This window comes from Pseudophryne corroboree, chromosome 3 (assembly GCF_028390025.1).
Source record: "Pseudophryne corroboree isolate aPseCor3 chromosome 3, aPseCor3.hap2, whole genome shotgun sequence".
Taxonomy (NCBI): Eukaryota; Metazoa; Chordata; class Amphibia; order Anura; family Myobatrachidae; genus Pseudophryne; species Pseudophryne corroboree.
Window position 1 is genome coordinate 347933476 of NC_086446.1, and position 19092 is coordinate 347952567.

Genomic DNA, 19092 nt, shown 5'->3' on the forward strand with positions numbered 1-19092 from the left:
GCATGCATTACACTGTGTCTCAATCGCTACTCCTCCGCTGTGCACACAGTATCAGAAATGTACTGGGTGCTTCTCGGCTTTGACTATTCAGACGCATTGTGATATACTGTCGTGTGGGTGTGTTAAGGGAATGACACTGAAGTGGTAGGTGTACACAGATACTTAATCACTCACATTGGGGCCATACTCAGATGGGAAACCTACCATAGGGCTGGTGCAAGTTTCCATGGTATGACCAATGGTGGCGTCCAAAGATGCACCAAGCGGTATTACAGTGTCTGAAGAATCTGACAGTGGGCATCTAAGTGCTTACACAGTCAGACGTATGCTTGTACAAAAGGGGAAGGGCTGATACTAGCATTAGCATAAACTTGCTTATACAAACAAGTATTGAAAAATGACTCAGAATCAGGCCCTAAACATATTTAAGAGTTTTATAAAGGTATAGTGTCAACTTCCATGTTATGCCTCAGCATCAGATTGGTCCTTTCAAGCCCTGAGACTTTCACTGCACTATAATATAAAGGTTGATTCTATTTTGGAGTGGGAGAAGGGACCTTCTGACGTATCTAGGGGAGGAGACACGTCACCAGGGGAAGAAGCTACGGGCGAACAGAGTACCCGAAAAAGTACCCTCGCGTGCTCGCTTCGCTCGCCACGCTTCGCTCGCCACGCTTCGGGCTCGGTGGCTCGCCACCTGATTACTAAAGGTAATAGTTGGTGGCGTGGATAGTAGAGGAACTATCCCGCTGGCATAGCTCCTCCCCCTTGTGTCGTAACTCCTCCCCCAGACAGAAAAGGTCCCTTAGCCCACTTGATTCTAGCATCTACCATAATATAAAGGAAAATGACACCAGCTTCCTGTCACAACAGATGTGTCACACATCCTACACCCTCCTTATAAACAGCTGGGACAAGCAGATCCACCCTTCATATAACTGAGTCACAGAAAGTTGCATCAGACCACCGAGAGTTATTCAGTAACATTATGGCCAAACTCCTGCCCCCTTCATACAATGCCCATCAGACCCTCCTTTATTCACATACTCTCACTGGCCAAAAAGGTGGTATGGAAAAATAAAAGTCAAAGGAGTATGATAGTTTTACAATGAAACCAAAAGGAGAAGTGGCAGCATGGCTTACAACTGTATACCAGTCCCCTCCCCCATGCACACAACAATGTCAGGCTGACTGCCATAGCCAGATGCAAGACATACATGCACCATCCCATTACAATGCACAGGCAGATCACTGCCTCAACAAGATAGTGTTATGGCACAAAACTAGCAACCTGATACCCTCCTCATTACAAAAGTAACTGTCAGTCACCCTCCCACTGTAGGTACAGGGCTTACTGGGGTCTATTCATGAAGCAGTGAAAAGAGTGGAGAAGAACGAATCAGCTTTGAAGTAACATTTATAATTCACAAACTATAAAATTATACAGAGCAGCTGATTGGTTGCCATGGGCAATTTCTCCACTGGCTCGCCTCTGGAGACTTTTCTTTGCTTCATGAATAGATGCCACTGTCACCCAAATGCGTCTTACATATGTAATTTACGGTTAGCCAACACCCCCATACCCCAACTACAGGACCCTCTGTCACCTACTGTAAATGCTTCCTCCTTACATATCGCTCACTGTCAGCCAAATGCCCCCACCCCCCAACTATAAAAGGCTCATAGTCACCCAGGAGCCCACTCCCTATAAAAGTCACTCGCTATCCATATGCCCCCTCTCCATTACCACACACTGCCACTTTATACACACCACAGCCACTCAAGCTTCATCAAACCCTCTCTATCAGTGAGGTAGCCCGGCACCGCCGCTGTCCCCAGCATCACCCACGTCCCTGCGTGTCTCTCACCCGAAGCAAAATATATATCATCCTATACACAACAACTGGCGTTCCCCCTCACACACACTGCCTCGGGTCACACCTCAAACCGGCTCTTGGTCACCCCGTTCATCTCTCTCCTCATCGGGGCGGCTGCAGGTGTCCTGGGGTGCTGGGCCCCTTTGTGTGCTGCTGTGGCCGGGGCTGTTGCCAGGTGACCCGTGCGGCTGCTGCTGCCTCTCTCCCCGGGATGTTCCGGGCGCTGTCACCGGAGGGCCCGGGATTCTCTCCCGTCTCTGAGGCCTTTAACTTTAGCCCAAAACAATAACACCCGCACCTGCCAGCATCGACGCCTGTGATTGGCTGACGGAAGCAGAAGGGGCGGAGTTTACAGGCTGACAGCTGATCTGAGCTCCAGAGACTAGTTAGGAACCGGCAGCGGCCTAGAGACCGGAGCGGAGACCGCTCTCACATCCCGGTGCCTGGCTTGCCTCAGCGAGACTGGACCCCAGGATGCCCCTTCCCCCAGGCTGACAGATCAGACAACAACGAGAGCTAGGGCATTTAAACGTGACGTCATTACCGCGGGAATCATTAGAAGGGGCCGGCGGGGTATTAAAGCGCCCGTGCCTTCCTGTGTGGGGCCCGGCCTGTCCGGTCAGGGGGTGGTGTATGGGGGTAATCCGCTTTGTCTGCTGCGTTTTTATAGTTTAAACCTGTGTCTAAGACGATTTACTGAGGGATTTCACAGGGAATATATCTGTCACCTGAGGGATTAGTCATTCTAGGCTAGAGGGAAGAGAGCGTCCTGCATCTGAGCGTGCTCCGTACTTTATTATGTACTATGTACATGTCTGTCCCTACCAAATAACCATTATTTGCAATAAATGCAGTTTTATAACCAAGCATATTTTCCAGGCTACAACTGATCCTTTATAATAGTTAATGTTTTCAAAACATTACAGAAAAGATTGTGTAGCCATAAAATCTGTGGAATGCAGATAGCAAATGATTGTAAAATATACATAGCTTCCAACTGCCCCTAATTTCCAGGGCCAATACAAAATGCTAAATGTGTGTCCCAAATTTGTAAAACAGAGCCCCTGCACACTACAGTTCCACTTTCTGCAGCGGGGTACACTGGGATTCCACAGGTAATAACATCGAGGTGTAGAGTTGGATCTTGATCTGAGGCACCAACAGGCTAAAGCTTTGACTGTTCCCAGGATGCACTGCACCGCCTCCTCTATAGCCCCGCTTCCAGGCACTGGAGCTCCGTTTGTAAGTTGGTGCCTGCAGTGCAGGTCACTAACAGGGGGGGGCTGCGCTAGGCAGCTCTGTAAAGAGCCTTTTTAAAAGACTTCAAGGGCCGCAGCACAAGCACTAGTTGCAGTGTATGTCATGTTCACATTCTGTGCTGCGTCTCCATCACCTCCCTCATCGGCGCTGTATACTCCTGCGGCCTGGTTCCCGGGTACTTACAGCGGAGGCGCTTCGGTCATCAGGCACACATCACCGCTGCTGCTCTCCTGGATCGCATGGCCGCACTTCAGGGACGAGGTAAGAGGGTCCCCCAGCTGGTACCCGCCGGTAAATCGCGATCCTGTCTTGGTCCCAGGAGACATACCGTGCCGCTGGCGTGGACACTGTGGCTGTGCAGGGACCCCACTATATCCACCAGTGCAGGGAGCACAGGTCGGATTTACAGAAATCCATTTGTTATAGGCTCCATAGTACCCGGCGGTGAAGACCAGCAGAGGGGATAAGGTGCTGACCTGTAGCCCCTCCCCCAGCTCCAGGCGTCATCTACAGCAGGTGTTCCCGCCCTGGAGCTGCATTTCTCTCTCTCTCTCTCCCTCACTCACTCCCGGTCAGCGTTTGGGCGCCATTTCACATAGCTGCGCTGAACCTGGGACTGCTGGGCACTGTCTCCTCTGTAAAGCCGCCTATCTCATCAGCGCTGTGCATTTACAGGCACTTAAGTATTCTACATGTCGTTTAGACAGAGTTAGTTAAGAACAAGTGCACTACTATATGAATATTTAGTACAAGTATTCCGTGATATACATCCAGTGTTTACTGTGCATTGTTATATTTTATACATACTGTACATAGCTATATGTTGTATTACTAGTCCAGTGTAGTTTTATTGGTTATATGTGATAATTTCTGCATTGTACCTGTGACTGTGTGCCTATAGCTGCTGTGTGGTTTCTGTTCTGTGTATCACACATACTGCTATCACTATATTCTGTACCCTGGGGGGCTAAGTGCGTCAGGGTCTCATATACCATATAGTGTTCCACAGGATATACTGTTTTGTATTTTTCACTGTGTTTTTCAGTCACCTCATACCACTTAAATTCTCTGTTTGTGCTCTGCAGTGGTGCAAGTGGGTGGGTACGGCGTACCCTTAAGAATTTAGTCGTGGGTACGCCGTACCCACCGCCGCCGGGCCGCCACTCTCTCCCTCCCTCTGCTGCTGCTCCTCACCGCCGCTGCTGCTTGAGGGGGGTAGAGAGCAGCGTGCGCCTCTCCTGCCCCTCAGTGTCTCCCTTCAATTCACGCCAGCCCATGAGCCAATCAGAGCTCGTGGACCGGCAGCCAAGGGTCCTGATTGGCTGCCGGACCACAGCGCTGAATTGAGGGTAGACACCCGCACCGCCGCCGCAGACTGGGGGGCAGGAGAGGCGCAGGCTGCGCTCTCCTCCTCTCACACACAGGACAGCAGCAGGGGAAGGGGGGGGGGGGGAGCATGTGTACCTGGCACTGGGAGCATATCTGGCACTGGGGGCATATCTGGCACTGGGTGCTAGATTCAAGTGGCCTAAGGGAACTTTTACGTCAGGGGGAGGAGTTAGGCCAGCGGGATAGTTCTTCTATCCACGCCACCAACTATTACCTTTAGCAATCAGGTGGCGAGCGAAGCGGGGTGAGCAAACTTTTCGGGTACCCTGTTCTGCCATAGCTCCTCCCCCTGGTGACATGTCTCCTCCCCTAGTGACGTCAGAAGGTCCCTTCTCCCACTCAGATTTAGAACCAACACTGGGGGCATTTCTGGCACTGGAGGGACATGTATATCTGGCACTGGGGGCATATCTGGCACTGTGGGGGAATTTCTGTATCTGGCACTGGGGGGCAATGTATATCTGACACAGTGGGGGCATTTGTGTATCTGGCACTGTGCGGTAATGTGTATCTGGCACTGTTGGGGTCATATGTTTATCTGCCCCTCCTCCATATGTGTATCATGCCCCCATTTTCATTTGCCACGCCCCATGTGGCATTTGGCCACACCTATTTTTTTGGGCGCGCACACACAGTACCTATAAGACATTTTTTCTACTTGCACCACTGGTGGTCACATAACACAGGTTTTTTTTGTCAGGTATTGTGTTTTTCCTGGCTATATTTATTAGCATAAATTGTAGCTATATTGTACGGTTATGCCCTAAGACTACATTACCAATAATGTCTGCTACACAGGGCGGGAAATCCGCAGATGCTTCTGCATCATGCAGTGCTGGCGCCACGGATTTACCTGAGGAAAGGATTTCAGCTGAGAGTTCAGGTACTGGGTGCTCTGCACCTTGCAGTTTGCCAGCAGCTCCTGTGGCAAATCAGGATCCACCTTGGGCTGCATTTTCCAATATGCTGACTACGCTTGTAACACGACTTACGCCCCCCTGTGGGACCTCCTCTGCCATTACAGCCACATATTGTCCCTGTAGTTGATCCGCCATGGGCGGATACTCTGTCAACTCAGTTACAGCAATTGAATCGGTCTTTTGTTAAACACAAACCTAACCCTTGCCCCACTGGGACCAAAGGGTCCTTTAAGCAGGCCATTTCTTCCTCACAATCCACTAATATTTCGGATGATTCTTCCGATGAGGACGGGGGTTATATTGATCCTTCATATACTGATACAGTTGTTTCTGATGAGGAATCTACAACTCAGGTTGATGTTCCTGAACTAGTGGAGGCTATCAAGCTGATTCTTCAGATTGATGATGAGACTGAACCTCCTGCTACGTCTAAGAAACCTGATAAGTTTAAATGTCAGAAGGTTGGTAAGGTAGTTTTACCTCATACTTCTGCCATAGTGGGAGTGACTTCCCTCTAAACCTTTGGCTGCAGCTTAGCGAAGCACCTCATTTTTACAGCGCCCGAATATCTTTGCGTATATCCTTTCTCTGCCGTTACCTCATTCTGACCTCTTAATTGACAAACGCCAGGAAGCCTGGTCATCTCCAGGAAATAAATTTTCCCTGTCTAAAAGGATGTTGGCTCGTTATCCTATACCTGCGGAGTTGAGTAACAACGCCGGTGGACTCTCATGTTGCCCGTCTAGTGGGGTCTTCTACTCTGCCTGTCACCACTGTCATTTCACTGAAGGAACCTACGGATAAGCGTGTGGAGGGATGGCTGAAGTCTATCTACACACTTACCGGTGCTGTACATAGGCCCACTATGGCAGCCTCTTGGGCTGCAAAAGCTATTGAAGCATGGGGTTCAGGCAATTGAAGATGAGCTACCTCTACATTTTTCTGACACTGCTAGACAATATCTGTCGTATGTTACCACAGCCTCTCACTATATTCAGGAGGCAGCCTCTGATGCTGGTGTAAGGGCGGCCAAGGCGTCTACTATGTCTATCCTGGCTCGCCGAATTTTGTGGTTAAGGTCCTGGAAAGTAGACCTGGACTCCAAAAAGACCTTGGAGGTGCTCCCTTTTAAGGGAGACATACTATTTGGAGAGGATCTGAACAAGATTGTGACTGATTTGGCAACAGCTAAGACTGCATTTCTCCCAAGTACTAATCCTTCTGCGCCGAAGGCTAAGAGTACCACTTTTCGTTCCTTTCAACCTCCAGGTACAGCAAAGGGTCAGGCGTACCCAAGACAGGCTCGTGCTACCAAAACCACCAAGCCCAAGTCTAAGCAATCTTGGGCCGCCCATCAGCCTGCTTCCAAACAGGATAAGCCTGCAGCATGACGGTGTGGGCCTCCCCCCTGGGGGAGGGCTGGGAGACAGACTTCTGCAGTTCGCCCAGGCCTTTTTAAAGACCTCTTTAGACGCCTGGGTGCGGAAAGTTGTCTCTCACGGTTATGTGATCTCCTTCAAGAGATGTCCCCCTAACCAGTTCTGCTCGACGGTTATCCCTTCGGATCCGCTGAAAGCTCAGACTTTACACTTGGTTGTCCAATCTCTCCTAGATACTGGAGTGATTAAGACAGAGGTACTGGCACAAAGAGGCAGGGGCTACTATTCGACCCGGTTTCTAGTTCCGAAACCAAATGGGTCCTCCCGGCCTATACTCAACCTCAACTCTTTGAACAAATTTGTGAGGATATCCAAATTCCGTATGGAAACTCTGCGTTCCATTATACTGGCCATGGAACCCAAGGACTATATGGTGTCCCTGGACATACAGGATGCTTACCTGCACATTCCTATTGCCATGTTGTATCAGCAATATCTGCGGTTTGCCATTGGCAACCTACATTATCAATTCCAGGCCTTGTCTTTCGGACTGAGCACAGCTCTTCGGATTTTCACCAAGGTCATGGCAGTCATGACGGCTCTTCTTCACCGTCAGGATCATGCCGTATCTGGACGACTTGCTGATCCTGGCAAACTCCCCAGAGGTTCTCCTCAGTCATCTGGAACTGACGGTCCAATTCCTATAAGCCCATGGGTGTCTCATCAACTGGAAGAAGTCCTCGCTGATCCCTGCTCAGAGCATGGTGCACCTGGGGGCATTGTTGGACACACATAACCAATGCTTGTTCTTGTCTCCAGAGAAGGTCCTGAAACTTCAGGACAGGATCAGATACTTTCTCTCTCGCCAGATAGTGTCAGTACACTTGGTGATGCAAGTACTAGGCCTCATGGTGTCGGCATTCGACATGATAGAGTACGCTCAATTTCATTCCCACCATCTACAGAGGTTAATCCTTTCCCAGTGGGATGACCTGCCTCACCGGATCAGGTCTCAAATGATCTCCTTGACTCCGGAGGTTCGTCTGTCACTGAGCTGGTGTCTACAGGACCAACAGTTGAGCAGGGGCCGTCCCTTCTGGATCTCCAACTGGGTCCTCCTGACAACAGACGCCAGTCTGCGAGGTTGGGACGCAGTGTTGGAGCAACACTCTCTTCAGGATCGGTGGACCAGGGAGGAATCTCTCCTCCCGATAAAAATTCAGGAATTGTGGGCAGTGTTCAATGTGTTGAAACTGGCCCTGCCTCTGGTACAGCAGAGGCCTGTTCAAGTACAATCAGACAACGCCACCACGCTGGCATACATAAATCATCAAGGCGGCACGCGAAGCCGCATGGCAATGATGTAAGTGTTAAAAATCCTCCAATGGGCGGAACGCCATCTGCCAGCCATATTGGCAGTGTTCATTCCGGGAGTCCTCAACAGGGAAGCGGACTTCCCCAGTCGTCAGGATGTGCACGCCGGAGAGTGGAGTCTTCATGCCGATGTCTTTCAGCTCCTAGTGGACAAGTGGGGCCTACCAGATGTAGACCTGATGGCATCTCGACACAATCACAAGGTTCCGGTCTTCAGAGCAAGGACAGGGGATTCCCAATGTTATTCCCTTTGGAGTCCCAGTGTACCCCGCTGCAGAAAAGGAAATTTATGGTAGACATACCATGGTTAAATCTCTTTCTGCGAGGTATACTGGATTCCACAGGGCGCCCACCCTGACGCACTTAGCTTCTTTGGGTTTCTATGGCATTAGTCGCCTGTACATTCTCCTGTCGTGAGAATGTGGTTCTATGTGGCTAACATCTACCGTCTCTATATTACCTGCTACTGCATTGGACTGGTTAACGAAACTGAGCTCCAGTGCCTGGAGGCGGGGCTATAGAGGAAGCGGTGCAGTGCATCCTGGGAACAGTCAAAGCTTTAGCCTGTTGGTGCCTCGGATCAAGATCCAACTCTACACCCCGATGTTATTCCCTGTGGAATCCAGTGTACCTCGCAGAAAGAGATTTAACCATGGTAAGTCTACCATAAATCTCCTTTTTGTATGTTGAAATTCCAATAATATTATTATTATTATTATTATTAGGTTTTCTTTGCTTTTAAATCCTATTTCCAGAACAGAACTTTAAGTCACGACAGAATAATAAATTCTGTCCAATTTCTGTAAGCAAGTCATGATAAGGAATCTGGATTGTAGCACGGCAGCGACTGCTCTATTGTGATTGCACTGAGAACAGTTGTGAAATCCCTGTTCAGCAACAAAGTATCCATACAGAAGGTTTAAAAAAATGCTTGTAAATAGTGTAAAGAAATCTGATAAACATAATCTACCCTTACAGACATGTGACCCAGGCCCGACCCTAAAGAGCAGGGTCGAGGATCTTTGACTTTGTGTCGGGTAGTTTTCTTTCACACAGAGCAAAATCCCAGGGTGCTGCACGTTCACATGCATTAACCTGGTATTTTGTGTGTAGTGTGAAAGGGGTATTAGAGCACCACCCCTTTCATACTCATTTCAGACATACAGCAAAAACCTGGGTTTTTACCCGTGAACGTACATCAACCCAGGTTTTTGCTATGTGTGAACGGAAACAACCCAGGTCGAAGTCCTGGGTCCACAACTCTACTTTCTGCCAGGGTTTTTCCCGGGTGCGACCTGTGTCACCTGTAGTATGAACATATCCACCCTGGGTTTTTAGACTTGGGTTAGAAGAAAAGTGTCTGATTGGCTGTTTCGGCTAATGCCTATAACATAACCCAGCACAGTTTAGACTATTACACATAAGACCATGCAAATGCAGTATACTTAAAGGAAGTTCACGCATGAGACGGATATATCAGAAACAGAGTAATGGTAATACTGATACCCCTTTCACATCACAAAGATAACCCGGATTATTGCCCAGTCGACCTGGGTCGAGGTGCAGTGTGAAAGTGCCAAAGTGATTAACCCAGGTCGAGCAACCTGGCATTTCAACCTGGGTTAAACACGGGTTGGATCTGGGTCGTTGAGCAGTGCCTCTGACCCAGGATATTCAACCTGGGTCTCAGAAAAAGGTGCTGATTGGCTGTTTGTGTCTGCTCAGAGCAGTCCCCAGCCCCTCCTTTTATTTCCTTTAAAACCTCACCAATGTGAGCCAGAAAAGTCAATTTTAAATCACATCACGGTGTTAAACATGGGTGACCCGGGATCAGTGTGAAAGGCACCAACACAGGAATAACCTGGGTCGAAACTGCAATGTGAAAGGGTCTGAGCCTGCTTGGACCCGTGTCGGACTTGGGTTCAAAAGCCAGGTCCGACCTCTATTTGCGATCTGAAAATGGTATCACGTATAGCTGGGGAGGGGGGATGTAAGTGGGAGCATCTTTGTAAGAAAAAATAATTACCTAGTGAGTAGCACAGCTTTAAAACAATATATATTTAAATAGGAAATAATACCACATTTTTGCCATTAACAAATATCAAAAGCTGAATAATATATACGAAAGTGCCCACACACCAAATTCCAGGGCAGAGGCGGGTTCAGTGTGAATGCATCCGACTTGGGAATTTCCTGGGTTTTTGGTGTAGTGTGAATGGGGGACCTGGGAAATTCCTGGGTTGATAGACCTCGGTGGTATCCGTGTATTTCCCGGGTCTTATGTCTAATAGGGGTATCACTCATGCAGCTATATCCCAGGTCTTTGCACTTGGACATTGAGCAACCTTGGATTTCTGCATGTGTGAAAGGAAAGTATACGGTACTACGACCGTGCTCCCAACCAGGGTCCTGGAGCTGAGACCTGGGAATTTGCTGGCTTGGTAAACCTGGCAAATTCCCGAGTCACATGTCTGAAAGCAGCAGTAGTCACTGCAGCAATGTAGTTGATGGCTGAACAGCTGGTATTCTGGATATAGAGTGTGTTACTCTTGCTAGGGATCTAAGCTCAAATAAAAAAACTCCTGCAAACAATTCAGTACATTTATGGGTAAATAAAAACAGAACTCAAGTGTTTTTAATGGTCTCAAAACTGTACATATAAGCATAATGAAAATACATGTTAAATGAGGTGCATACACTCAAAAATGTTGCAAATCTGGCAAGTTATAACCCTTTTCTACCAAACACCTGGTGTGACCCCGTTTACACTGCACTTTGGAACCTGAGCCTGCCGTACATGTCACAGGCACTTCTAAGAGGAGGGCCTCTGCATACACAACCACTATTGTACACCGAATTCCTGCCTACTGATTACCTCCTCCCACTCCTATATCCCAAGATTTTGCACGTGCTGCTTCCTTTCCCTGGAATTCTGTACCTCTCCCTCTTTCTACAAAACTTCAGATGGGCTCTCAAGACCCACTTCTTCACCAAACCTCATTCTAACCCTCTGTTCCACGCTCTCCGTCTACCGCATCTGTGGCACGCCTGTCTGTCTGCCCCTCTCCTTTAGAATGTAAGCTCTCATAAGCAGGGCCCACTCCCCTCATGTGCTTATCTATCCTTTTCTTACTTAAACCATCTGCTACTCCATACTTCCTTCGACAGCACCAAATCCCTCCGTTTTCTGCCACCCTGATACTTTTTTTCAGTGCCATCTGCTGATGCAGCTATGTTAATATACCCTGTACTTGTCCTATATTGTCTTGAACTGTAAGACACTGTTTTCTTGTTTTGCTTATTTGTATATATACTCTGTAATTGGGCGCTGCACTGTTACACGGGGTTCCTACCAGGGTCTAATTCCTGGGTTATTTTTCAAGGACCCTTTTACACCAAGCTGTGACCTGGGTAGACCTGACAATGAGACAACAGAGGGAGAAAAAAGAGACTCTTTTGTGGGCGCACTCTAAACTTAAATTAACATATGAAAAAATTGGAAAATTAATCTAAAAATTAACTTTTATTAGTATTACAACAATAAAATATGTTCAGTGGTCAATGGCATCAAAATAGTAATCAAACAAACTTAGTAGCAGTAAGTTAGCTGATGCTAGATAGAATAGTGCAGTACTATAATATAATCAATAATAATTGGATGCTAATACTAGCATGATAAATTCCGGCTGCCGGTGTCCAAAGTCTTTGTGGGGGATTAACCCAACCAATTTAAGTGACCGATAAGACACTTAAGTGCACTAGCCCAATATTAGTATGGTTAAGGTGCCTGATGGCGTAATGTACCCAGCTGTCGTAGGGAAAGAAAGGAAAAAGTGAGAAATGAGATGGCAGAGTGAATCTGCTGTCAGTGTTAGACTCTGAGCGTAATAGGCCAGTCTTTTCTCTACTAAACTGAGTATTCCTCAAGGGTCGCCCACTTGAGTACTGACCCAGCCCTACACAGGTTAGCTTTCAAGGTCGGACGGTTTTGGGCGTTACCAGTGTGGTATGATAGTAGAGACGGTAATAAATGATGATCCGATGCTTCTGGAATCACTGATGAGAGTTCACGAATTACATAGTATCCAAGGAGTATCAGAGATAAGATGGCCTGCTGCCAATGTTAGACAGGGGCGAACCCTGAATCAGTGGTGAGAGTCCATGAAAGATAGAAAAGACTGAAACAAGTGAAAGAAAAGTATGCTCTATAATGCTTTATAGAGAAACTATATCAGATCTGATTGGGAATAACAATTTATCGGCCGCTGTAATCAAGCAAAATATAATAACATTCTTAGATGAGCTGGATAAACTAATATCTGATATTATCTGGGGCAATTGGTTCTGAAGCCAGATACAGAAGTCCAGCAAGTGGAAAACAATGATATATGCCCAAAATTGGGAAAAAAAGTAACAGTGTAACACTTAAATAAAGCCGACTTTAGGCCTGTAGTATTCTGTGCTAGGAGGTTTCAACAATAATGATACTTATGTAGCTGATAGTAATAAACATTGTAACAAGTACACAGACTGCCACTCAGAGGCTGGGATTGCATAAGGACAATATAAATAAATGTGAATAGGTGAGTATAATCAAAATTAAATGAACAGATAGCTGCACACACAGCACATTTTTCTTAATAATTAAGTAGTGATAAGTACATATAGCTGCACACAGAGCACATATTTATTCTTAATAATTAAGCAGTGATAAGTACATAGGCATGTATAACGGGGTAATACTATTACAAGAGCTGACAAAAAGCTGCACAGGTAATGATACAATGTGAGAAAATCCTGTCACAGTGAGCTGGATAGATTAAGAATATGGGAAAAAGATGGTAAGGAAATACTGATATTACCAGTGGTGATTAACAGCAGAAATATCCTGAGTCCTGTTAAACTGAGTCACCATCGGTGTGAGGAGTAAATCTGGCGGCCGTAATTGAGAAGTGCAAAGCACGGGCGGGTGTGGACATCTCCTGTTACGATCAGCATGTGGTAGTTATTGGCCGGTGAAAAAAGTCCAAATTCCAGAGGCAGTAAGTCCAAGAGTTGGATACAGTTGATTTGCCACAAAGCAGTGTGACACTGTCCGTGCAGGACGGTACGTGGCCGCCCGACGAACGTGCACAAGCCGGCGGGCTGATGCGGGCGTCTGGAACCAAAGCTGTGCAGTCTCTAAACACGGACGGGTGCAGGCGTCCCGTGGTGCAGTTGAAGACAGTCGCTCGGAGGATGAGATGTTGCTGGGCTTGAGAGGCGTCGGGCAGCGATAAGTGTGTAAGGCCGAGGACGGAGATGCTTCAGGCAGCCGGAAAAAAAGGATTTGGAAGACGCGTTTCACCCGTGTACCGGGCTTGATCACTTCCTGTCACGGGCTGGGTCCCTGCTGGTATTAATACGGTCTGGGCTGATGCATGTCCAATCAGTGAATGGATGTGTTGCTCAGCAGCTGAATCCATTAGTATAATGCAGCCTGAATAGGCTGTAAATTTAAGCCAAGATGAATCGGACTCCGCAGGGAGACCCATGTAGTTAAAAAGTAATGAAAACGGAAAAAAATTAAGAAAAATGCATGGTTAAAAACAGAGTTTAAAACACAGCCATAATTTAAAACAAAAGGTATATAAATGTAAGACTATGAATACCTCGATGATAGAGGAAAATTAGAGGAAAGCATATATGTTTAAGCAGTATATTAGTATGACAAATATAACAAGGTGAGGGATCAAAGTCACAATTACCAGCAGTAATTGCTTAATTGAGTAGTGCTTAATTAGCCCTCTGTCAAAAATAGATAAATTGACACTACTTTGTAGAAGATTAAATTTATGAAACAAGTAAGATATTGACCAGATCTCATGGGAGTTCAGTAGCGGGTCTGATATGCAAGTAGTCAAATAGTGGGTGTAAAGATACTGTAATGTGGGGAATGGAAAACTGCATGGCAAAATAAATAGTTAGTAGAAAAGTATACTGGATCAGAGGAATTAGATCTAGGTAACTGAATAAGAAAAAATAAAGGAAAATGGTTTAATAACAAAGAAACCTGATGTAATGCCTGTGTTGTAAGGTAAGTATCAAGGCAAAAAATGAGTGGTTAGTGGAAAAGTATACTGGATCAGGGGTGATGGGCATGAGGAATTAAAATCTAGGTAACTGGGTAAGAAAAATAAATAAATAAAAGAAAGTAGTTTAGTAACAAAGAGACCTGATGTAATGCTAGTGTTGTCAGGTAAGTATAAATGTCTGGAGCGTTAAAGAAGGAAAATGTAAATTATAAAGATGTATTGGTGAATCGTAGGTGTGTCAGATATAGACAGGGTGATCATCTAAAATAGGAATGTGTTAGACAGATGTGGGGGGAAAAAAGAAGTGTTATGGAGATATAGAGTAACGATAAAGTATTGACATGTGCCGACTCCATATGTGAAGCTGGAAAACGAGATAATAGGAAGAGGCAGGAAATAAGATAAAAGAATACTGGCATTGTTTAGATTGTGGTGTACCACCATGGTGCTGATATGCATTGTGTGAGATATAATCAGGAAAAGTAAATCGGCATGGCGGGCCCTAAACTACCAGATAAAAAACTGGTCTAGCTTATCGCTTATAGAAAGGCACTGTAATTAATGTACTCGTTCAGGCCCCATGGTTTTAATCCTCCTAACCTAAATGTCCATTCACTTTCTTTTTTGATGAGTTCCTTGCTTAAATCACCTCCCCGTATGCCTAGATACACTCTATCCAGACCGAATGCACGCATCTCATAGGGAGAATCTTGGTGTTGTGCATGAAAATGTCTTGCTACAGATGTTAGTTTTTTGCCCTTGAGCAGGTCTGATGAGGCATTTCTGATGGTTCCCATGTGTTCCAAAATTCTCGTTTTGAATTTTCTTGTGGTCATACCAACGTACCGTTGATTACAGCTACAGATTAGACAGTAGACCAGTTCTTGTGTATCACAGTTGATAAAGTGTCTCAGGGGGATGTCCTGTCCCCATTTATCTTTAACTTGGTCTATTATCTGGATCTGAGGGCACGCTTTGCATTGGCCACATGGGAAGAATTCTGTAACATTTCTGGATCTGGTGGAATCTCGTGTGAAATGACTCTGGACTAACATATCCTTCATGTTGCTGGATCTCCTCCAGCTAATCTGGAGAGTGGAGTCTAACAGAGGTGATAAGTCTGCATCCAGGTGTAAGACTGGTAGGTGTTTCTGGATTGCATCTTTTACTTGGCGCCATTCCGGACAGAAGGTGCCCACAAACCGAATCTGAGAGTCCCCACCTTTGTCCTTCGGTTTGTCTTGGAAGATCAAAGTCTCCCTATTGATTTTGAGAACGGAGTTTTGAGCTCTTTTAAGGGCACGCTTACTATACCCTCGGGCTTGTAATCGTGTCGCAAGTTCTTGACTTTTTTGTTTGTACACAGAATTTTCGGTACAGTTGCGCCTAAGTCTAAGAAATTCCCCTTTTGGGATATTCTCGATAGTAGGCGGGAAGTGCGAGCTGGTCTGGTATAGGATACTGTTGGTAGCTGTATCCTTGCGAAAAAGCTCCGTGGCCAGTGTCCCATTGTCCGATTTGTAAATATTGAGGTCAAGGAATGATACCTTATCTTTACTCATTGTGTGAGTCAGAAAGATATTCAAATTGTTATCATTCAGCAGATTAATGAAATCGAGTAGGAGTTGTTCATTACTGTCCCAGATCACAAAGATGTTATCTATGTATCTGATACATAGACGACATCTTTGTGATCTGGGACAGTAATGAACAACTCCTACTCGATTTCATTAATCTGCTGAATGATAACAATTTGAATATCTTTCTGACTCACACAATGGGGTATATTGACTAAGGTCCCGATTTTGACCGAGATGCCGTTTTTTCTTCGAATTGTCATTTCGGTAATTTACTAAGCAAAAATCTCGGCAGTGATGAGGGCATTCGTAATATTTTGGAAGTCCTAGGAAAAAATCACGAATCAATACACCATCGGTCAAATACGCCTGCAATTTGGTAGAAATCGGGAATTTACTAAATAGTGCAAATCACAAACACTGCCGTGCAGAAATACAATTCTTAAAAAAGTGCTAAAAAAAAAACAGACCTGCTTTTTTATCCCGTGTTTGGATAGGCATGCAGAGATCCATGAGATCCGTGCATGTTTATCAGTGGGAAGGGGATGGGAAAGTGTTCATTTTAAGAAAAAAAATTGCGTGGGATCCCCCCTCCTAAGTAAAACCAGCCTCGGGCTCTTTGAGCCGGTCCTGGTTCCAAAAATACGGGGGACAAAAAGCGTAGGGGTCCCCCGTATTTCTGAAACCAGCACTGGGCTCCACTAGCCAGATACATAATGCCACAGCCGGGGGACACTTTTATATAGCTCCCGGCGGCCCTGGCATTACATAACCAACTATTCACCCCTGGCCAGTGTACCCTGGAGGAGTGGGGACCCCTTCAATCAAGGGGTCCCCCCCCTCCAGCCACCCAAGGACCAGGGGTGAAGCCCGAGGCTGTCCACCCCATCCATGGGCTGCGGATGGGAGGCTGATAGCCATTGTGTAAAAAAATGAATATTGTTTTTAGTAGCAGTACTACAAGTCCCAGCAAGCCTCCCCCGCAAGCTGGTACTTGGAGAACCACAAGTACCAGCGTGCGGAGGAAAACCGTTCCCGCTGGTACCTGTAGTACTACTACTAAAAAAATACCCCAATAAAAACATAAGACACACACCTTGAAAGTATAACTTTAATACATACATACACACCTCCATATACACATACTTACCTTATGTTCACACGAGGGTCGGTCCTCTTCTCCATGTAGAATCCATGGTGTACCTGTTGAAAAAATTATACTCACATACTCCAGTGTAGAAGGCTCTTCTGCTTGTAATCCATTTGTAATCCACGTACTTGTCAAAATAAAAAAACGGACACCCGACCTCGAACTGAAAGGGGCCCCATGTTTTCACATGGGACCCCTTTCCCCGAATGCCAGAAACCCCCTCTGACTTATGTCTAAGAGGGTTTCTTCAGCCAATCAGGGAACGCCACGTTGTGGCATCCTCCTGATCGGCTGTGTGCTCCTGTACTGTCTGACAGGCGGCACACGGCAGTGTTACAATGTAGCGCCTATGCGCTCCATTGTAACCAATGGTGGGAACTTTGTGGTCAGCGGTGAGGTTACTTTCGGTCACCCGCTGACCACAAAGTTCCCACCATTGGTTACAATGGAGCGCATAGGCGCTACATTGTAACACTGCCGTGTGCCGCCTGTCATACAGTACAGGAGCACACAGCCAATCAGGAGGGTGCCACAATGTGGCGCTCCCTGATTGGCTGATGGAACCCTCTTAGACTTAAGTCAGAGGGGGTTCCTGGCATTCGGAGAAAGGGGTCCCATGTGAAAACATGGGGCCCCTTTCAGTTCGAGGTCGGGTGTCCGTTTTTTTATTTTGACAAGTACGTGGATTACAAATGGATTACAAGCAGAAGAGCCTTCTACACTGGAGTATGTGAGTATAATTTTTTCAACAGGTACACCATGGATTCTACATGGAGAAGAGGACCAACCCTCGTGTGAACATAAGGTAAGTATGTGTATATGGTGGTGTGGATGTATGTATTAAAGTTATACTTTCAAGGTGTGTGTCTTATGTCTTTATTGGGGTATTTTTTTAGTAGTAGTACTACTACAGGTACCAGCGGGCCCGGTTTCCGCCGCATGCTGGTACTTGTGGTTCTCCAAGTACCAGCTTGCGGGGGAGGCTTGCTGGGACTTGTAGTACTGCTACTAAAAACAATATTCAACACTTTCAACAAAGGCTATCAGCCCCCCATCCGCAGCCCTTGGATGGGGGGGACAGCCTCGGGCTTCACCCCTGGCCCTTGGGTGGCTGGAGGGGGGGGACCCCTTGATTTAAGGGGTTCCCACTCCAGGGTACCCCGGCCAGGGGTGACTAGTTGGGTATTTAATGCCACGGCCGCAGGGCGCTGTATAAAAGTGACCCCCGGCTGTGGCATTATCTGTCCAGCTAGTGGAGCCCGGTGCTGGTTTAAAAAATACGGGGGACCCCTACGCTTTTTGTCCCCCGTATTTTTGGAACCAGGACCAGGCGCAGAGCCCGGTGCTGGTTGTTTAAATATGGGGGAACCCCTGTCAATTTTTCCCCCATATTTCTGCAACCAGGACCAGCTCAAAGAGCCCGAGGCTGGTTTGGCTTAGGAGGGGGGACCCCACGCAATTTTTTTTTTTAAAGTTTAAACATTTTTTATTTATTTTTTACAAGGTGCACAATGAAGCCCAGCACGGATCTCTCAGATCCGGCCGAGATTCATTGTATTAAAGTCGGCAGTGTTTTACAAGTCACTCACGTAAAACACTGCCTAAAAAAACGAATGACATCGACATCAGAAAAAACGAAAATGCAGAATACGGCAGCTTAGTAAATTAGTCGTAATAAATTCAAAAAGTTGCATATTTACATTTTCGATGTCATTCGCGATTGAACTTTGACCTCAAACGGAAAATTACGAATGTTAGTAACCTTATCTTTACTCATTGGGGTAAATTATCATTCCTTGACCTCAATATTTACAAATCGGACAATGGGACACTGGCCACGGAGCTTTTTCGCAAGGATACAGCTACCAACAGTATCCTATACCAGACCAGCTCGCACTTCCCGCCTACTATCGAGAATATCCCAAAAGGGGAATTTCTTAGACTTAGGCGCAACTGTACCGAAAATTCTGTGTACAAACAAAAAAGTCAAGAACTTGCGACACGATTACAAGCCCGAGGGTATAGTAAGCGTGCCCTTAAAAGAGCTCAAAACTCCGTTCTCAAAATCAATAGGGAGACTTTGATCTTCCAA

The 19092-nt window shown here is 46.4% G+C and overlaps 1 protein-coding gene across 2 annotated transcripts in view; it reads right to left on the reverse strand.

Moving 5' to 3' along the window:
* The window catches only part of FBXL20 (F-box and leucine rich repeat protein 20), a 156618-nt gene extending 154538 nt beyond the window's left edge, over nucleotides 1-2080 (reverse strand). For both annotated transcript variants that reach the window (XM_063959723.1, XM_063959722.1), the window contains exon 1: nucleotides 1942-2080. In XM_063959723.1, the coding sequence (XP_063815793.1) occupies nucleotides 1942-1983 (42 nt within the window). In that variant the 5' untranslated portion in view covers nucleotides 1984-2080. The remainder of the gene's footprint in view (nucleotides 1-1941) is intronic.
* Between the last annotated feature and the right edge of the window lie 17012 nt (nucleotides 2081-19092).